A 21,212-nucleotide genomic window follows, 5' to 3' on the forward strand; every position below is an offset into this window, starting at 1 on the left:
GAAGTTGAATTGTGGACCAGGGTTACTGCTGTACCCCGGAAGAAACAAGAAATGCCTACTGAAGCATTAATCTGGAATTAATTTCATATTAATTTTATATTGATCAATTTATTCCAAAAATTAAATTTCTGCATCCTGGAATTCTGTAGTGTTCTCTATCTGAGTAATACTCTGGCAGGAAGGAAAAAAAGAATAAGAAACCAAAGTTAAGTGCTGCAAGGACGCTGAAGGCTTCACTTGGGAGTTTTGATATTGACTTTGAGGCTGGGGAGAAGCTCGCCCAGGAGGCTGCACATGGTGCAACCAAATAAACGATGTAACCTCCTTCAAAAGCAAGCACAGATCAGAGGCAGAGACAAACCGCAGGGAGAGGAAATCCTAAGTCGGCAACTCATCCAAAACTCCATCGTCTGCAGTATCCTGTCCTATTTGCAGTAGAATATTCAAGGTGCAGATCAGCCATAGTGACCTATGTACTTACCAGAACCCTACCCAACAGCACAGATGATGAACGTGTTCATCCTTTTTGATGCAAAGGTGACCAAGGGAAGAACATTGAGCATTGATACCTGTCTTTCGCAAACCAAAACGAAATTGAAACTTGTCAATTTGCACATACTCGAAGTGCAGTTGTGGAGAACCCATAGCAGACCGATTGCTACTAACTGGAATATTTGCTGGAAGCTGAGTTGTGAGAAGCTGTTTTGGACTGGCAGTCACATGGTGGTGAAGTTCTTGTTGAGAGTATTTTCTGATCACCTTCATGTGCCCTACACACTGCCTATACGACCTTAAAGATTTTAAAAATGCTTCACATCTACATTAAAATCGAAAGCTTAAACCTTGAGGGTACTGATACAGAAATAATTGCCTGAATTGAACACTTGATGGAACTGAGTGACTTTGGCCACAATGGGGATGGAAAAATCTGAGCACTTTGCATTACTGTGTGCTGGCACAAGTGTGGCCTGGATTGATTGCATCTTGAAAAGAGAGTGAGTCCTATATGTACAAAATGTACTTGCAACATAAGGGATCATGTTGCACAATAAGAACTTTTGTTTTCTGGCAGTACCTTGTCTCATTCCTCCTGACCTATCAGCTTCTGGATTTGAAGATAAATCCTCAAGCTGTTTAGCTTTCAGTCTTGCACACATCAGAGCAGAGAAGCACTGTTACGTTCTTCATTAGAAGATCTCTTGTTCTAAAGATGATTTCATTGTGTTCCTTATCAGTTAGTAAGAATATTGAAACATAAAGTATGAATAATATTTTCATGGGAAAGTTCATTTTGGGGAAAATACTACATCACTCAACAGTTTGAATACAGAAAGTAAATGGGGTGGGGCGTCCAAAACTAGGCCACAAGCATAAAATAATCACAAGGAATTCAGGAAGTTCTTTACTCGCTGATTAGGATGTGGAACTTCCTACCACATGGAGCAGTTCAGAAAGTGGCATAGATGTGTTATCCAGCTTCTTCTGAAATACCTTTTTTTAATTTATTCTTCCTTTATTGACCCTCATGATGGCCGGGTTTTTCTGTCCCTGTGGCAGGTGGGATCCACCACAGGCGAGGCAAAGCCCCAGCCAGAGTCCATTGACTTGCGGCAGGACCCATAGACCCCGGCGGTAGTGGGGGTGGAAAATCCCACCTGATGTATCTCTGTCTGAACTGGTTTGCTCTGTTCCTTGATGACTGAAGTGGAATGATGTCCCCCAACACAACCCCATATGTAATTGTTGAGCCTGTCTAATAACTGCCAAATAAGCTGAAAGCTAGATTGGCCACTTCTCTGTCAATAATTTGCCTTAAATTCTGTATTCTTCTGACCTATTTAAACCATCATTAAGTCTGTGCATTTCCACCTCTAACTTCACCTGCCGTTGCCCCTGTCTCAGTTTACCTCATCCATGCCTTTGTTATCTCCAGACCCAACTATTCCAATGCATTCCTGACTGGTCTGCCACATTCCACTCTCTGTAAATTGAAGTCATCCAAAACTCTACCTATGTCGTAACTTGTATCAAGTCCCATTCCCATATACCCTGTGCTTGCTGACCTATTTCCCACTCACTTAACCTATCTATATCCATTTGCACACTTTGTATCCTCACAACTTGCTTCCCTGTCTACCTGAATGAATTTGAGAAGATGGACAGATTTTTAATTAGTAACGGGTTGAAAGGTTATGGGGAGAAGGCGGGAAATTGGAATTGAGGCCGAAAGGAGATCAGCCATGATCGTAATAAATGGCAGGGCAGGCTCGAGGGGCTGAATTGCCTACTCCTGCTCCTAGTTCTTTATGTACCTTTTTGTATCATCAGCTAATTTGGCTATAATACACTTGGTCCCTTCATCCAAGTCATTAATATAAACTGTAAATAGTTGAGACTGCATCACTGATCCCTGCAGCACTCCTAGTTAATTTGCCAAGTTAAAAATGACCCATTTTATCCAAATTGTCTCCTGTGAGCAAGCCAATCCTTTATCACCCCCAACTCAGTGAGCTTTTGTGTAGTAACCTTTTTGTGTGGCGCCTTGTCAAATGCTTTCTGGAAAACCAAATACACTATATCTTGTTCCCTTTTGCTTCTTACATCCTCCAAGAACTGTAGAGTCATAGTCATAAGAGGCCTACAGCACAGAAAATGGCCTTTCAGCCCATCGCATCTGTGCTAGTCAAACAAGTACCTTACTATTCTAATCCCATTTTCCAGCACTAGGCCCATAGCCTTGTATACCATGGCATCGCAAGTGCACATCCAAACACTTCGTAAATGTTATGAGGGTCTCTGCTTCTATCACCCTTTCTGGCAGTGAGTTCCAGATTCCCACCACACTCTGGGTGAAAAAATTCTTCCTCATATCCCCTCTAAACCTCCTGCCCCTTAACTTAAATCTATGCCACCTGGTTACCCTCTACCAAGGGGAAAATTTACTTCCTTTCTACCCTATCTATGCCCCTCATAATTTTATACACCTCAATCATGCCCCCCCCTCAATCTTCTCAGCTCCAGGGAAAATAACCCCAGTCTATCCAACCTCTCATAACTCAAACTCTCCAGCCCAGGCAACATCCTGGTAAATCTCCTCTGCTCTCTCTCTAATGCAATCACATCCTTCCAGAACTGCACGTAATGCTTTAGCTGTGGCCTAACCAGTGTTTTATGCAGATCCAGCATACCTCCCTGCTCTTATATTCAATGCCTTGGCTACAAAGGCAAGTGCCCTATATGCTGCCTTACCCACTTTATCTACCTGTCCCGCTACCTTAAGGGACCGGTAGAAATACACACCAAGGTCCCTCTGACCCTTGGTACTTCCCAGGGTCCTACCATTCATCGTGTATTTCTGTGCATGTTTGTCCTGCCCCAGTGCATCACCTCACACTTATCTGGACTAAATTCCATATGCCACCCACCTGACCAGCCCATCTATATCCTCCTGTAATCTAAGGCTATCCACCTCACTATTTACCATCCCACCAATTTTCGTGTCATCCGCGAACTTACTGATCAACCTTCCTACATTCAAGTCTAAATCATTTATATATACCACAAACAGCAAGGGACCCAACACCTATCCCTGTGGAATCCCACTGGACACAGGCATCCAGGCACAAAAACACCCTTCAACCATCATCCTCTGCTTCCTGCCACTCACCCAATTCTGGATCCAAATTGCCTTGGATCCCATGGGCTCTTACCTTCGTTATTAGTCTCCCATGTGGGACCTTATCAAAAGCCTTGCTGAAGTCCAAGTAGACTACGTCAAATGCATTGCCCTCATCTACACACCTGGTCACCTCTTCGAAAAGTTCAATCAATTTGGTCAGACATGGCCTCCCCTTAACAAAACCATGCTGACTGTCCTTGATTAATCCCTACCTCTCCAAGGGTAGATTAATTCTGTCCCTCAGAATTGCTTCCAATGGTATCCCCATCACTGGGGTTAGACTGACTGGCCTGTAGTTCCCTGGTTTACCCTTTCCTCTCTTCTTGAATAACGGTACCACATTGGCTGTCCTCCAGTCCTCTGGCACCTCTCCTGTGGCCAGAGAGGTGTTGAAAATTATTGCCAGCGCCCCTGCTATCTCCTCCCTTGCCTCATTCAACAGCCTGGGATACATTTCATCCGGGCCTGGAGATTTATCTACTTTTAAGCCTGCCAGACCACTTAGAACCTCCTCCCTTTTTATGCTAATTTCTTTAATTTGTCACAGTCCTTTTGCCTGATTTCCGCACACATGTCGTCCCTCTCACTAGTGAACACCGACACAAAGTATCCACTTAGAACCCTATCTACGTCTTCCAGCTCCACACGCACATTACCGCTAAGGTCCTTAATGGGCCCAACTCTTTACCTAATTATCCTCTTACTCTTAATGTACTTGTAAAATAACTTTGGATTTTGCTTTATTTTACCTGCCAAAGTTTTTTCATGCCCCCTTTTTGCTCTCCTAATTTCCTTTTAAGTTTCCCCCCTTCACATTCTATACTCCTCCAGGGCTTCTGCTGTTTTGAGCCCTTGGTATCTGCTATAAGCCTCCCTTTTTCTCTTTATCCAATCCTGTATATCCCTTGACATCCAGGGTTCCCTGGATTTGTTGGTCTCACCCTTTGTCTTTGCTGGAATATGTTGGCCCTGTACTCTCCCTATTTCCTTCTTGAATGAGTCCCACTGCTCTGATGCAGATTTAACTAAAAGTAGCTGCTCCCAGTCAGCCTTCCCCCAATTTAGAACTTTGATTTCTGGCCTGTCCTTGTCCTTTTCCATAACAACCTTGAATCTAATGGAGTTATGATTACTATCTGCAAAATGTTCCCCCACTGATACCTCTACCACATGCCTGGCTTCATTCCCTAGAATTAAGTCCAGAACCGGACCTTCTATGTACTGGCTTAAAAAGCTCTCCTGGATGCATTTTAAGAATTCTGCTGCCTCTAAACCTATCACACTATGACTAACCCAGTTAACGATGGGGAAGTTGAAATTCCCCACTATCACCACCCTATTATTTTTACACTTCCCTGAAATTTGCCGACATATCTGCTCTTCTATTTCTCTCTGACTGTTTGGGGCCCTATAGTACACTCCCAGCAATGTGATTGCTCCTTTTTTGTTTTTAAGTTCCACCCATTTGGCTTCATTTGAGAAGCCTTCTAAGATGTCTTCCCTCCTTACTGCTGTAATTGATTCCTTGATCTTTCTGTTGAAGGGTCATGAGGACTCGAAATGTCGGCTCTTTTCTTCTCCGCCGATGCTGCCAGACCTGCTGAGCTTTTTCAGGTAATTCTGTTTTTGTTTGCGATACCCCCTCCTCTTTTACCTCCTTCCCTTTCTTGCCTGAAGACCCTATATCCGGGAATAGTGAGCTGCCAATCCTGGCCCCCTCTCAATCATGTCACTGTGACAGCAACGACACCATATCTCCATGTGTTAATTTGTGTCCTCAACTTATTCGTCAGACTCCTTGCATTAAAATAAATACCTAACTGGCCTATAATTTCTATGCCTTCCAGACTCACTTGCTCTCCCAGTTTTGGCTGTGCATCCCCTCTGCTGAACCCCCTCTCAGGATCCCCTCTCCCTGCAAAGTTAGTTTAAACCCTCCCCTACAGCACTAGCAAGCCTCCCCGAAAGGATAAAAACAAAAAACAGTGGATGCTGGAAATCCAAAACAAGAACAGAATTACCTGGAAAAACTCAGCAGGTCTGGCAGCATCAGCGGAGAAGATAAAGTTAACGTTTCAAGTCCTCACGACCCTTCAACAGAACCCTGCAAGGATGTTGGTTTTGTTCAGGTGCAACCTGTCCGCCTCATTCGGGTCCCACCGCCCCGAGAAACGGTCCCAATGTTCCAGAAATCTAAAGCCCTCCCTCCTGCACCATCTCTCCAGCTACACATTCATCTGGACTAACCTCCTAAGGGGGGGGGGGGGGGGGGGGGGGGGGGGGGGTGGTCTGCACCCCCCCCATACAGCTGAGCCACTCAGTGCCATGAGCGTGGCTGCACTCCCCCACAGGAACCGTCACACTCACCGTTTTCCAACATGCACAAGTGGTTCTCGAGCAAGATGCACATTGGGGATTTCCTGACTACCTGCCTGGCACCTTTCTTCCGACTGGTCACCTGTTCCCTCTCTGCCTGCACTTCGGTAAGCTGTGGGGTGACCACGTCTAAAAATGTGCTGTCTGTGAAACTCTCAGCCTTGCAGATGCACTTCAGTGCATCCAGTTGCCGGTCAAGCTCTGAAACCCGGAGCTCAAGTAGCTGCAGCTGGTGGCACTTCCTGCACACGTGGTCGGTCAGAGCGCAAAGAGTGACTTGGAGTTCCCACATGTTGCAGGTGGCACATAACATGGGACTGAGCTGCCCTGCCATGCTCCTAGTTGAAAAGAAACCCTTTAGGTTAAATACATTGAAAAGACGTTAAATTATTTATTGTAAATAAAAACCAGAACCCTTACCTTAGCTTAATCTATTTTAAACTAGAGAAAAACACTTACCCACTACTCACCAATCAGCTTTCACCTTTGTGCTGACGTCATTGTTTGAAGTTTCCCCACACTCTCGCTGGTTCTGATCTCTCCACCGCGCTCTCGCGCTGTCTTGTAATGTCACTCTTGTTATTTTCAATGAGAACTGACTGCATGACACTCTTCCCAGACTGCTTCACTGCGATGCTAACTGCAGGATACTCTTCTAACTGTCAAGTATGATTTTCCTTTCACAAAACCACGTTGACTCTGCCAGATTGCATTATGATATTCTAAGTGTCCTGCTACTACCTCCTCAATGATGAATTCTGGCATTTTCCCAATGACAGATGGTAGAGTAGCTGACCTATCGTTTCCTGCTGTCTTTCCCCTTCCTTGAATTGTGGTGTTACATTTGCAGTTTTCCCAATCTGCTCGATTTCCAAAATCTGGTGAATTTTGGAAGATCATAGCTAGTACATCTACTATCACTGCATCCATTTCCTTTAAAAACCTATGATGCAGACCATCAGGTCCAGGGGACTTGTCAGCCTTTAGTCCCGTTTTACAAAGAGTAATGGAAATACTAGTGATCATGGTTGTAATTTCTCTTTCCATTTTACCCTTTTTATTTTCTACCCTGCCTGGGGTGCTTTGTGTCTTTTTCTGTGAAGGCACTTTGAAAATACTTGTTGAAAGTCTTTGCCACTTATTTGGTCCCAATGACATCCTATAAGGGACCAACACTGTCACTATTTTCCTTTTTTATATACTTGTGGAAATGTTTCCTGTGTTTTTATTTCTTGCCCGTTTTCTCTCATACTCCAATTTCTTTTTTTTTTAGTCATTGTTTGCTGGGTTCTGAAATGTTCCCAATCTTCTGGCCTACCACTAATCTTCTTAGCATTGTGCACCTTTTCTTTCAATTTGACACCAGATACCATCTTTAACTTTGTAGGTTACGGATGATGCGCCCTTCTGTGGTAGTCTTTTTCAATGGAATATATCTTTTTGAGTTATGATTTATCTCAGTTAAATGTCGGCCATTGTTTCTCCACCATCTTATGTTTTTTAACCTATATTTTCCGGTATCCTTTAGTCAACTCTGTTTTCATACCCTGGTAATTGCCTTTATTTAAGTTGAAGATACAAGTTTAAGACCCAAATTTCTCATCCTTGAACTGAATATGAAGTTCCTTCATGTTCTGATCACTCTGTCTAGATGGTCCTTAACTATTCACTGTACTAACCTCTCCCATTGTATGCTCCAAGTAAAATCTTCTGAATTCAATGAGAACAAACGTACAACTGACTAGACAGCCCTATACTACAAGAAGTTACCATAGAAGACACTAGCAACGAGAAACAGAACTAACAAAATGTCCAGATTTAAATAGATATAGACAAGGCCGACAGTCTGCCTTTGCTGCAACAAAACTGGCCGACACAAGCTGACTCTGCTTGTCATCAGAAAATTTGCCATACCATGCTCCATCTCCCGTGCTAATATTCGAGTAACACCCGTATCCTTGATGATTTCATTCGTTTTTGAAGACTGGCTTCACCATGAATTTGTACCAAATGTCAGAAAACATCTCAACAAACCACCGAAGAAGGCCACCTTGTTGCTTAACAACTACCCTGCACATCTAACACCAGAGAACCTGGTAACACAAGATGGGAACGTGAAATGCTCCGTCTACTGAAAAGCACACTCTTTCAAACATTCAACCTCTTGACCAAGGCATTATATTAATCTTGAAACGTAACTACAGTGGAGAACTATTGAAAATGGTGGATGGTGACAGCTTGCCTGAAGAAACTCTGAAATAGGAAATCTACATATGCGGCTGTGCCGGGCGAGAAATGGTAAATTTGTGGAGACATGCCTAGGGTGTTACATTCAAGATGACACCAAAAGCATTGGAATTTAGGCTTCTGAAAGCTACACTGAAAAAATGCTTGAAAGTGAGAAGATTTGTGGACTATGATGGATTCAATGTCCCTGATTTCTAGCCAAATTAGATACTGATGACATCAATGCATGGTTGAATATTGATTCCCCAGAAGCTTTCAATGAAGTGATGACAAATGAAATATTGTAACACATCCAATCCTTTGACGTCCAACAAACGGAAGAAAACGACATGGAGATTGAGCCACTACCATTATCCCGCAGTCATCCAATACCCAGAAGGATCACTGAAATGGTTTCAAGCCAACAAAAAAAAATCAACTACTGCAAGTGTGACACTACTTCAGAAGTACTTACATCTAACGGATGCAAAGACTAAATGTGAATAGTTAAAAATTACTCATTTCTCCCATGTGTTTATCCGTTCACTAATGACTGATTTTGACTTTTGTCCATGCCTATTCTCATTTCCCTTGCCAAAAGAGAATTTAGTTCTGTTAATTTGGCTGTCCTTCATTTGGATTCTGGCTATTGGTTTAGTGCTTTTAAAAGGACCTTGTTATTATAATGTCTCACCCAGAATGATGTGGACCCTGTGAATCACATTACAGTGGAGCCCCAGATATGTTGTCTAATGCATTTTATATGAACACTTTGGGAAATTTCAATAAATATTCTTTGTAAGGTGACTTTGAGCTAATCTGTTTCGCCAAGCACTCTTGCTTAGCTTTAGCAGCCAGGGAGGACTGTCTTCATTTTTCATGTCTATTCTGGTAGTTGGAGCATTTGATCCCATGCAGTTAGGATACATCATCTAGAAATTATGTACCTCGATTGAGTCTTTACTTCTAAGTAGCACCACCCTTGGGCCTTGTAGGAATTCAAGTTAGTCATTTGTTAAAAATGACCTGATAAAGAAACCTGTTAAACGGTGCACCTTGACTTGGAGTCTTCTGTAGGTACCTCATATTGTACTCTTAGGTCATGATCAAATGACTTGAGGGAAGATGGTATCATGAGGGAGCAAGACCTGGCAGGCAGAAATATTTTCATCCATCTGACTCTGGATTCACTCCTAATCTTAAAAAATAGGCTGCAGAGGAAATGTCATATCTCTAGATTCTCCTAAATGATGGAATAAAAGAAGGGAGAGAGATTAGCAAATGAAGTTGAATTTGAGAGAAAGCAGAGGGAAGGACTGACAGCTGAAGGTGTACAATGAATCAAAGTGGGATAAAATACAGGAAACTACAAGAATCACAAAATAATTTTAGTCTTAGCTTCTGGTTCAAATTTCCTAACACTTCTCTGCAGCAAGAATTCAATGGAAAAGCTCGAGGCCCTTAACACCACACTTTAGTTAAAATGTAAAATTCTAATATTCTGTAATGTTGGAACTGTCATTAGCAGGCTTTTTACCAGAGATGCATGATTGGAAAAAAAATCACTCAGCTGTTGGTTTAAATGTAAATATTGCAGACAAGTGTTCAGAATGACATTTTGAACTTTAGAATTTTCAATAGAGGCATGAGCTTCAGAATGAGAATTGACTCTGCACTTAATAATTTTATTGATTTTTGCTCCAATATTTTAATTAAAGTCGATTTAAGATGGAATAAAGAATCCTGGAAGAACAAAAATAGGAGCAGGCCTTTTAAACTTATTCTACCATTCACTAAGATCATGGCTGATCTACCTTAACCCCCCGCATGCCTTGATTTCCTTAATATCCAAAAATCTTTTGATCTGTCTTGAATACACTGACTAAGCATCCACAGCCCTCTGCGTGGAGAATTTCGAAGATTTACATGCATGAGTGAAGAAATCGCTCCTCAACTTGGTCCTAAACAGTCAGCCCCATATCCTGAGACTAGGACCCCCTAGTTTGAGACTCTCCAGCCAGGGGAAACAGCTAATCCCCTTTAATTTGATCAATTTCATTGAGACTGCCTCTCATTCTTCAAAACTATGGAGGATATAGGTCCATTTTATACAATCTCTCCTAGGACAGCCCTTTCATCCCAGGAATCAATTGAGTGAAACTTTGCACCCCACCTAAGGTAATTATTTCCTCAACTAAGGAAACCAAAACTGCACAGCAGGTGTATTTGCACCAAAGCCCAAATTGTAGTAAGACATCCTTACGTTTGTACACCAAAACAAATGCTAATCATTTGCCATCCAAATGCTTGTTGTACCTACATGTTAGCTTTGTGATTAATGCATAAGGACACTAATTCCTCTGCATAATATTTACTATAATTTCATATTTCTCATTGTGCTCCATCTACCAACTTCAGCCTGTCTAAATCCGTTTGCAGCCTCTTTGCATCCTCCTCATCACTTACTTTCCCACCAACTTTGTCACCAGCAAACTTGGATAAATTACATTTGTTCGTCTCCTCTAAATCACTGATATAAACTGTAAATAGCTGAGGCCCAAGCACTGATCCTTGTGGCGCTTCAATAGTTGCAATCTGCCAACCCGAAAATTACATAATGCATGAAAGCTTTCTTGCAATTACTATATAGTTTTGAAAAAGTGATAATGGAAAGCATGGTCGATACCAAGGAATACTGCGCCAAATTGCAGAAGGCATTGATAAACTTGCAGAATTGATGTGTAATTGGCAAATGAATGTGAGATGTTGAATATTAGTAGGAAGAATAAGGAGGCCACATTCTCCATGGAATGTGCCCCCCCCCGCTTTTTTTTGCTTGGGTAGGGGGGGGCCACGTTGCCATTTTTCTCTCCCTCAAGGGGCCGGTGAGAGAACTTCGGAAAGATGAGGTTGAGCACAACTTTAAACTGAATTTTTAAAAAATGTTACAGTTTTAAGAAAATAAACTTGCTGAGCAAAAATAAAACAAAGTTAAAACAGAGTAATGAGTGTGAGAGGATCAGTGTTTGTGTGCCAGGCTCACTTCCAGGCAATGGGTGCTCGCTCACTCACTCTTCCACTGAGAGTCTGTGTGTGTATGTCTTGGTGTGTAGTGGTGACAGTGAGAAGCCCTAGACTTGGAGTAAGGCAGAGACACAATCTCATTAACTCACACACATGATAGTATCTCTTTCTTTCTCGCCCGCCCTCCCTACAATCAAATTTCTGATACGCTCACTAACATGGGAGAGAAACAGCCAGAGAAAATAGCGGTGTGACATCACTAGGAAGCAGGTAGTTGATTGGCAGGTGAGTATCCATTGGCTTAGCTCATTTATCTTTCAAAGTTAGTAACTTATTTGCAATTGTAAAGGTTTATTATCAGTAAGGTTTAGCAACAGTAAGCTTATTGTGGGTAGTAGGATTTATTAATTATAAATTAGTTAACACTTAATGCAGGGCAGGTGACAAGTGGGGGTGGCTGCAGAATGTGGGAGCAGTTGTTTTACCACTGAAGGCCATTTGGCCCATTGTGTCTGTACCAGCTCTCTGCAAGCGCAACTCAGCAAGTCCTGCTCCCCACCCTTTCCCAGTTGCCCTGCAATATTTTTCTCTTCAGACAATTATCAAATTTCCCTTTGAAAGCCACGAGTGAATCTGCTGCCAACAAGGAATAGGATTGCATGAGGAATTGCTTGGAGAAATGACTAGGATAATGCTAGGTCCCTGAAGACTGAGGCCCAGAACTTCCAATCTGGGTAGGAACCCCTATTTCTGACTGATTTTTTCAGGCTTATCTTCTGAGAGGATATTTCCAAACTCATGCAGTGCAGCAATTCTCGCAGGAAGCAGTGGAGAGAATCATTATAGAAGCCATGCCACCTTTTTACGGCACTAGTTGCTGTGTTCTAGTAAGAGTTTAAATGCCCCAAAACCACTTTGAGACAGCATTAGTGAACCAGATGGGTTTTTACAACAATCCTCAATGGTTTCATGGTCATCATTAGACTCTTAGTTCCATATTTTTTTATTGGATTTAAATTCCACCATCTGCTGTGGAAGGATTTGAACCTGGGTCCCCAGAGCATTACCCTAGGTCTCTGGATTTTTAGTCTAGCGATAATACCACTACACCATCTCCTCCCCAAAACCTTGTGCAAGAATAGAAGGATTAGAAACATTACTCACCCATCATCTTTAATGGGACAGGGATGTGGAACAGACTGAGTAGGCACTTCATTCAGAGTCTATTAAAACTTTTATAAGAGCGCTGTAGTGATGATATTAAGGAGAGTTGGTAGTTTTGTTTTCGTAATACGATTCTTATGTAGGTAGATAGACTCTTTCTGTAAACTGACCATCGGTTATTCTTCTGAGCCTAGCTCGGGTCACACCATTAACTGTGGAGTGAGTCTCTCAACAGCCACCAGTTTATATCTCTGTTCCAGATCCAAACACTGGTAAACAGCTCTGGGCAATGTTCCTCCTGAATTGTGTGGTCGCACAGAAACCCAAAAGTTCTTGTGCACACTGCACGTGGGTCGACCCTTTCAGGTTGCCATGTGTTTGGGGCAATGCAAAATAGTTTAAAAGGCTTGTGTACGACAAAAAACAAGTGTACATTGTTCCTGGGGTGAATATTCCACTGACCTTGGAAAACACTGAAGTGAAGTGTGTTGGGGGTAAAATGGGACAACTGTAACAGCTGAAATTCCTTTCCTGGAACTTGAGCATTTAACCAACCTAAGAAATTGTTTGGCGAGAAGTTGCTATGAAGTATAATGTGTGAAAGTTGTTATTTAAAATTACAGTAGTGCCTATGAATTGAGCCCTGCAGAAGATTCCTGAGATTCTTTTGTTCCTATTGAACCACTGTGGGAATTGTTGGTGTCTAGGTTTATGTTTTTAAAGCAAGCTCATTTTACCAGGATGCCTATCAATAAATGTTAACTGTAGGATATGCAAAGGAAAGAGGGGATGGAGTCCTGGTTCGATCCAGAATTTCCCACTTCTCTGATTCCCAAGCCACAAGTTTCCAAACATTAAAATGAGCAGCAGCTGAAGTTAAAGTCTGGGAAGTACAGAAGTAGCAAATCTCAGCCATTATATGTTCCAGAGCCACAAGAGGTACTTATTAGACTTGTTGCTGTTTTTTTTCCACTTAAGGTGAACGATAATGATCCCTCTTCAGATTCCTATGATGATGACGACGACAACGACAAGAATACAGTTGCGAAATGGGATGGTCACGAGCGGTCAGAGACCAGACCCATTCTTTCAGTGCGTGAGTATTGAGGGAGGCTTTTTTTGAGAGCTGAATTATCTTTCAGCACTAAAATAAATAGCTAAAATATGGAAATTGTATGTTTTTACTGGCTAATCCTTACAATTTGGACAAAGTTGCATCTGTATTAAGATTAAGAACTTGTCGGGTTACTTGAGGAAGCTTCCCTTCGGAATAATTGTGGAGTTGAGTGGGTGCTGTGTTGTCATGGGTGTTGCCCTTTAGATGAGACCTCAAACCAAGGTTTAACCAATTGGTTGGATATAAAAGGATCCCACTGTACTATTTGAAGAGCATTGAGTTCCTCCAGTGTCAAGACCAATATTTATTCCTCAACCAATGCCACTAAAGCATTATCCAGTTATGTATCTCATTGCTATTAGTTGGAAGTTGCTATTGGCTGTCACACTAGAACAGTGACTGCACTTGAAAAGTACTCAATTGGTTGCAAAACACTTGTGAAAGGTGTTGTATAAATCAAGTTGTTGCATTATTTTACAATGTCAGCTGGCATGGGGACCAGGAAGGAAAAGTTAGCCAATCAGTAGTTTAGTGCAAATTGGTTTAATGGAGCAGGAGCTGGGTTTCATGGACAAGATTGAGTTTGGAGAGGGCATGGGGGAGATGGGAGCATGGTTCAGCTTGATAGGCAAACGAAAGGAGGAAGGAGCTGAGGCAGCTGAACAATAGTCTGAACATCACCATTAGTTTACCCACTTACCTATTTAAGTTCTGCTGAAAGGTTACAGGCCTAAAATATTACCTCAGTTTTTCTCTCCACACGTCAGACCTGCGGAACATTTCTAGCACTTTTTTATTTGATTTACATCTGCAATATTTTGCTTTCTTTTTTTTACATATTTAAGTTTTAGGCCCAGAGGTGTTTATTTAGGTTGAACTGCCTCATCCTTGCATATTATCAGCTGTGAATTACGCCAGTATGCACTGAGCTTCTGAATCCAAGATTTTAATGTAAATTAAAAGCTGTAATGGTCCCATCATTGATTTCTAGAGTTGTGCTTTGCACAGTGCCTGAATTCCAGAACATTTAACTGCTGCTTTCAACCCATCAGTTAGTTTTCTCAATTCCCTTGCTAGCTTTTGAGCTTGCCCTCTAAGCATGGGTGTAGGCAGACCCTGTTTACAGGACTTCAACAGTACACTTCAGATATTAGAGCATTGATGAAGCTTCCAGTTATTGCAGGTTTTGTTCAGTGGCTTCAATATGCAGACCAGTTAGGTTAAACATGATAATCTGACCATATTTTGTGATTTGTCTATTGATTTGCAGGATGTTAAACTTCTAAAGATTACAACTGCCTGCCTAATAAAATATAGCCCTTTCCACTAATAAAAATCAAGTGGTGGAAATACTCAGCTGGTCACAGTATCTGTGGAGACAGACACAAAGTTAACGTTTCAGTTCTGTGACCTTTCATCTGAATGAGGAGAAGCTTGAGATGTAAGTACAGAGACATGGAAAAGGTGTAGGGGAGGAAAGAGCAAAAGGGGAAGGCCTGTGATAAGTAGAAAGTAGGAGAGATTAAATAATTAGGGAGGATGATGCAAAGTGAAAGGTAATGGCGCAAATTAAACAATATGGATCTGCAGACAGAATCCTGACTGGGGGGAGGGAGCAGAGATTATGATGTAAAATTTTGAAATTTGATGTCCTTTCCATTATTTGAGTCTGTGCACTAACAATTTTATCGCCTATTTTTATGCCTAGAAAAAGCTCGTACGTACGATGCCTTTGAAATTGTGGAACGGATAGAAATGGGCCAGATGGCTTCTATGTTCTTCAGTAAAGGTGAGCCTTTCACCATTATGCTTCAATTTTATAATCAGTTATTGAGTACATGTTTAAATAATGGAACAGTTTGTTCTGCATGAGCTAATCTCTGATGGGGTGGTGACGGGCATGTTACAATTCAGCTCTGCACCCAAGCCCTGGGAAGGGGGAAATCGGCTATGTTGCTATCTCTGATCATATTCTACTGACCCTCTACGTAGTGTTTTGATTGTTTTTTTGGAATGACTTGTGTTTGGTTAGTATTTGAAGTTGAGGCTCACATGGTGAGCTGCCGGTTATCTTTCTGTGCCCTAGCAGAAGTGGATGCTTTTAGGAGGAAATGAAGTGAGTGTTTAAAATGGTAGATGAAATGGCTTCTGCGCTTAAGCCTTGATACACTAAAGGTGACAGGTCACATGACTATGGCAAGCCTATGGCCACATTGCATAAAGGCACTTCTCCAAACATCCCCCTTTTCATTTACAGTTGCAAGTCAGACATGTACATGGCCTACAATGAGAGTGATCATGCATGTACAGAAAACTGGTCATTCCAGTCTGACCCACTTCTTTCTGACAGGCATTGCGAGCATAATTTGTAGAGCTTGTTATTTGATGTTCGCTCCTGGGGTGATGTTGCCTCTCCGCGGAATTTCGCTGCTGTGGTGACTGTTGTTGCTGATCCATTGCCTTTTGTTGGGGAATGGTTGACCTCTGGGACTAATGGACCTTCAGTTCCTTGTGCTGTTGGTGAACTTGCATCTTCCTCGCCAGCTATCTGCTGTGAAAGAGCAGCTTCTCTAGTTGTACATATGTGTCTGGGGTGATGACATTATATCTGCTTGTTCATTTTCGCAGTGTACGATCATGGTAGTAACTTCTCTACACAGGTCCCATGTTGCCAAGTGAGCTGACTTTTATGGAGATTATTGAATGTTTTCAAGCAGACAGGCTGTTCAATTCTCAGCTTTGGCAATGATTTGGTAGCTTTATCTGAGTGAAATTTGGTTTTCTGTTGTTTCACTTTGATTTTCTCACTCGCTCCTGTTACTACTTATGGCTTCAGTAGTGTTTTAGCTATTGGAAAGTAGTTCGTTGCATCATGACATTGGTCACAAAACTGAACTACTTTACATGCCCACAGGAGGTGTGTTTCTCCACTCTAGGATTGCATTGTACACATCCTTGCTGGATCTACTCGACTTTTTGATGATTCGTTTGGAAATTTTCACTGGTGTCTCAGCCTGGGGGTTTTTTTTATTATTCATTCACGGGATGTGGGCTTCAGTGGCTGGGCCAGCATTTATTGCCCATCCCTAGTTGCCCTTGAGAAGGTGTTGGTGGTGAGCTGCCTTTTTGAACCGCTGCAGTCCATGTGGTGTAGGTACATCCACAGTGCTGTTAGGGAGGGAGTTCCAGGATTTTGACCCAGCATCAGTGAAGGAATGGTGATATATTTCCAAGTCAGGATGGTGAATGGCTTGGAGGGGAACTTGCAGATGGTGGTGTTCCCATGTGTCTGCTGCTCTTGTCCTTCCAGACGATAGTGGCCGCAGGTTTGGAAGGTGCTGTCTAAGGAGCCTTGATGAGTTCCTGCAGTGCATCTTGTAGATGGTACACACTGCTGCTATTGTGCGCAGGTGTTGGAGGAAGTGAATGTTTGTGGATGTGGTGCCAATCAAGCAGGCTGCTTTGTCCTGGACAGTGTCCAGCTTCTTGGGTGTTGAGAGTGCTGCACTCATTGAGGCGAATTGGAATTATTCCAACATATTCCCTGACTTGTGCCTTGTAGATGGTGATCAGGCTTTGGGGAGTCAGGAGGTGAGCTACTTGTCGTATGATTCCTCGCCTCTGACCTGCTCTTGTAGCCACATTATTTATATGGCTCGCTCAGTTCAATTTCTGGTCAATAGTAACCCCCAGGATAGTGGCCGACTCAGTGAAGGTAATGCCACTGAATGTAAAGGGGTGATGGTTAGATTCTCTCTTATTGGAGATGGTCATTGCCTGGCTATTGTGTGGCATGAATGCTACTTGCCTCTTGTCAGCCCAAGCCTGGATATTGTCCAGGTCTTGCTGCATTTGGACAAGGACTGCTTCCGTATCTGAGGAGTTGCGAATTGTGCTGAACATTGTGCAATCATCAGTGAACATCCCCACATCTGACCTTATGAAAGGAGGGTCATTGATGAAGCAGCTGAAGATTGTTGGGCTGTGGACATTACCCTGAGGAACTCCTGCAGTAACGTCCTGGAGCTGAGATGACTGACCTCCAACAACCACAACCATCTTCCTTTGTGCTAGGTATGACTCCAACCAGTGGAGAGTTTTCCCCCTGATTCCCATTGACTCCAGTTTTGCTAGGGCTCCTTGATGCCACACTCGGTCAAATGCTGCCTTGATGTCAAGGGCAGTCACACTCACCTCACCTAGGGAGTTCAGCTCTTTTGTCCATATTTGAACCAAGGCTGTAATGAAGTCAGGAGCTGAGTGGCCCTGGTGGAACCCAAACTGGGTGTGAGCGAGCAGATTATTGCTAAGCAAGTGCCACTTGATAGTGCTGTTGTTGACCCCTTCCATTACTTTACTGATGATGGAGAGTGGACTGATGGGGTGGCAATTGGCCGGGTTGGATTTGTCCTGCATTTTGTGTACAGGACATACCTGGGCAATTTTCCACATAGCCAGGTAGATGCCAGTGTTGTAGCTGTAATGGAACAGCTTGGCTAGGGGCACAGCAAGTTCTGGAGCACAAGTCTTCAGTACTATTGCCGGAATATTGTCAGGGCCTGTAGCCTTTGCACTATCCAGTACCTTCAGCTGCTTTTTGATATTATGTGGAGTGAATTGAATTGGCTGAAGACTGGCATCTGTGATCCTGGGGACCTCTGGAGGAGACAGTGATGGATCATCCACTTGGCATTTCTAGCTGAAGATTGTTGCAAATGCTTCAGCCTTATCTTTTGCACTGATATGCTGGGCTCCCCTGTCATTGAGGATGGGGATATTTGTGGAGCCTCCTCCTCCAGTGAGTTGTTTAATTGTCCACCACCATTCACAACTTGATGTGGCAGGACTGCAGAGTTTAGATCTGACCTGTTGGGATCACTTAGCTCTGTCTCTTGCCTGTTTGGCACGCAAACTGTCCTGTGTTGTAGCTTCACCGGTTGACACCTCATTTTTAGGTATGTGTGCCTAGTGCGGCTCCTGCCATACCCTCTTGCACTCTTCATTGAACCAGGGCCGATCCCCTGGCTTGGTGGTAATGGTAGAGTGGTGGATGTGCTGGGCCATGAGGTTACAGATTGTGTTCGAGTGCAATTCTGCTGCTGCTGATGGCCAGCAGTGCCTCATGGATGCCCAGTCTTGAGTTGCTCAAGCTGTTCGAAACTTATCCCATTTAGCACAGTGGTAGTGCCACACAACACGATGGAGTGTATCCTCAATGTGAAGATGGGTCTTCGTCTCCACAAGGGTACCTTACCGATATACTATCATGGACAGTTGCATCTGTGGCAGGCAGGTTGGTTAGAATGAGGTCAAGTATGTTTTTCCCTCTTGTTGGTTCCCTCACTACCTGCCACAGACCCAGTCTGGCAGCGACGTCCTTTAGGGCTCAGTCAGTTGTGGTGCTACTGAGTATTCTGTGCCCTTGCCACTCTCCATGCTTCCTCCAAGTGGTGTTCAACATGGAGGAGCACTCGTTCATCAGCTGAGGGGGGACGGTACATGGTAATCAGCAGGAGGTTTCCTTGCCCATGTTTGACCTGATGGCATGAGGCTTCATGGGGTCCGGAGTTGATGTTGAAGACTCCCAGGGCAACTGTGATCTCACTGGTGGTTGTTGACATCAGCTTGTCTAACGCCCAGTGGCCTGAATAGTAGCCAATGAGAGTTCCAAAGAGAGTGAAGATGTCTCTTCCAGGCTTCATCCATGGTCTGTCTGGGATGTCATGAGCAGCTCTTCAGCTTGCTAAGCTTGATGCTCATTACAAGCACTACACTGGCTGATATGGTCCTTGATCTCATTGCTTATGTTTGACCAGTAGAGCACTTCTCTTTTCTTCCTCAGACTAGACTTGATTCCTTGATGGCTTGTGTGGATGTGCTTCAGCATCTCTTTCCTCACATCCTTAGGGATAATGACTCTAGCTCCTTTGTACAAGATGCCATCTTGGGTGATCACTTCATCCCTGTAAGCTCAATGCTCTCCTATAGCAATAAGCATGCCCTTGATGGTTTCAGGCCATCACTACTTCCTGCAGCATTTGGAGAGTTGCATCTTGTGTAGTTTGCTAGATCTGAACAAGACTCTTGTCTGTCAGGTTCAATGTCTCTGCTGGGTTGATGACTTCTAGAGCATATTGTGGTGTTGCTTGTTGAATCTGGAAGATTTCACACTCTGTACTAGCATCTGCAACTTTCTTCAAAGGGAGTGCAGCTCTTGACAGCATGTCAGCAATGTACATGGGCTTCACCTGTTTGTACTTCACTTCCAAATGAAATCTCTGAAAATGAAGTAACATCCTTTGCAGATTCTTTGGAGTAGATCGAAGTGGTTTGTGAAAGATACTTTGAAGCGACTTGTGTTCAGACTCTACCGTCACTTTATCTCTCCCAAACATACTGATTAAAATGTTCCCAAGATAAGACAATAGCCAGGCACTTAATCTGTGTGTAGCATTATTTGGTTTGCATTAAAGTTCTGTTTGTCCTTGCTGCATGGATGGTTGCTTCAAGTCTTTCCTTGCTGGCATCAAACTACAGAGTGACCTCATTGTTAACATTGTAGTGCCTCAGCACTTGCGTTACAGTCACTGCTAGTTTGATGTGAGTGAGCTGTTTCTTGTTCTGTGTCCCAATTGAACATCCTTTGCAATGAGCTTGTGTAGAGTTTCAGGCTCCAGTTGACAAATTGGGCAAGAATTTTACTAGGTAGTTCACAAATCCAACAAATTGCACTGCCTTTGCACCTGTTGTTTGCTGCATCTCTGCTACAGCTCTCAACTTATCAGGATCAAGGCGAACTATTTAGCTTCAGATTCATCTGACGAGATCTCTAGCAGTTAACGCTAGATCCTGATCATGACCTGCGATCGCTTCTTCCATCATATCTCCACATCTGGCAGATCATCCAATATCAGTTTTCTCTCCTGGAAGATCATTGACCTATTGCTTGTTGTTTTTATTGCTACTCTTCCAGAGCAGTAGAAATGCCAAGTGGCATGTGCAACCATCTGTACCTCCCAAGTGGTATCCAGAATGCAGTCAGGAAACTGCTGTTTTCATCCAGCTTCATTTGCCAGCATCCATCCTTTGCTTCTCAAGTAGTGAAGACCTTTATCTTCGGAAAGTTGTGGCAAAGTTTCTTGAATAGTTGGCATGAGGCATTGAGATCTCGTCAAAGCTTTGCGATCCTTTGGATCTATGCACACTCAGCTTTCCAGCTACCATGCTGCTAATCCAAAATGTTGGAGCTGCCACTTTTTCGATTGCTCCCTTCTTTTCAAGCTCCTCTATCTTGTCTTTCAGGCTGGACTTGAGAGGGGCCGGAACTCTCCTTGGAAGATGTTGAGTTGGTCTCTCACACTCATCTATTTCAAGATGCTATTCACCAAAACCCATGAAAACAAATTTGTATTTTTTAGGATTTGTTCAGCAGTTTTGCTATGCAAAACACTGCAAACCTCTTCTGGTTTACAAAGGGTTACTTGTCCAAGCTTTTGACTTGTTTCAGCTGAGATGATTGGATTTTGATTAGCACCTACTATTTGGAGATGCAAATCTTCTTTCTCCCCATTGCACTGGGCTCTTAGTTTGTCCTTTTGGGGTGAGCATTGTTCCATCATAGCATCA

General features: G+C 43.0%; 1 protein-coding gene across 2 annotated transcripts in view; it reads left to right on the forward strand.

Moving 5' to 3' along the window:
- The window catches only part of tmem104 (transmembrane protein 104), a 296,624-nt gene that overhangs the window by 53,623 nt on the left and 221,789 nt on the right, over positions 1-21,212 (forward strand). For both annotated transcript variants that reach the window (XM_041217287.1, XM_041217289.1), the window contains exons 5-6: positions 13,448-13,565; positions 15,295-15,375. In XM_041217287.1, coding sequence (XP_041073221.1) covers positions 13,448-13,565; positions 15,295-15,375 — 199 coding nt within the window. The remainder of the gene's footprint in view (positions 1-13,447; positions 13,566-15,294; positions 15,376-21,212) is intronic.

Source organism: Carcharodon carcharias, chromosome 22, assembly GCF_017639515.1.
Source record: "Carcharodon carcharias isolate sCarCar2 chromosome 22, sCarCar2.pri, whole genome shotgun sequence".
In the NCBI taxonomy this organism is placed as follows: Eukaryota; Metazoa; Chordata; class Chondrichthyes; order Lamniformes; family Lamnidae; genus Carcharodon; species Carcharodon carcharias.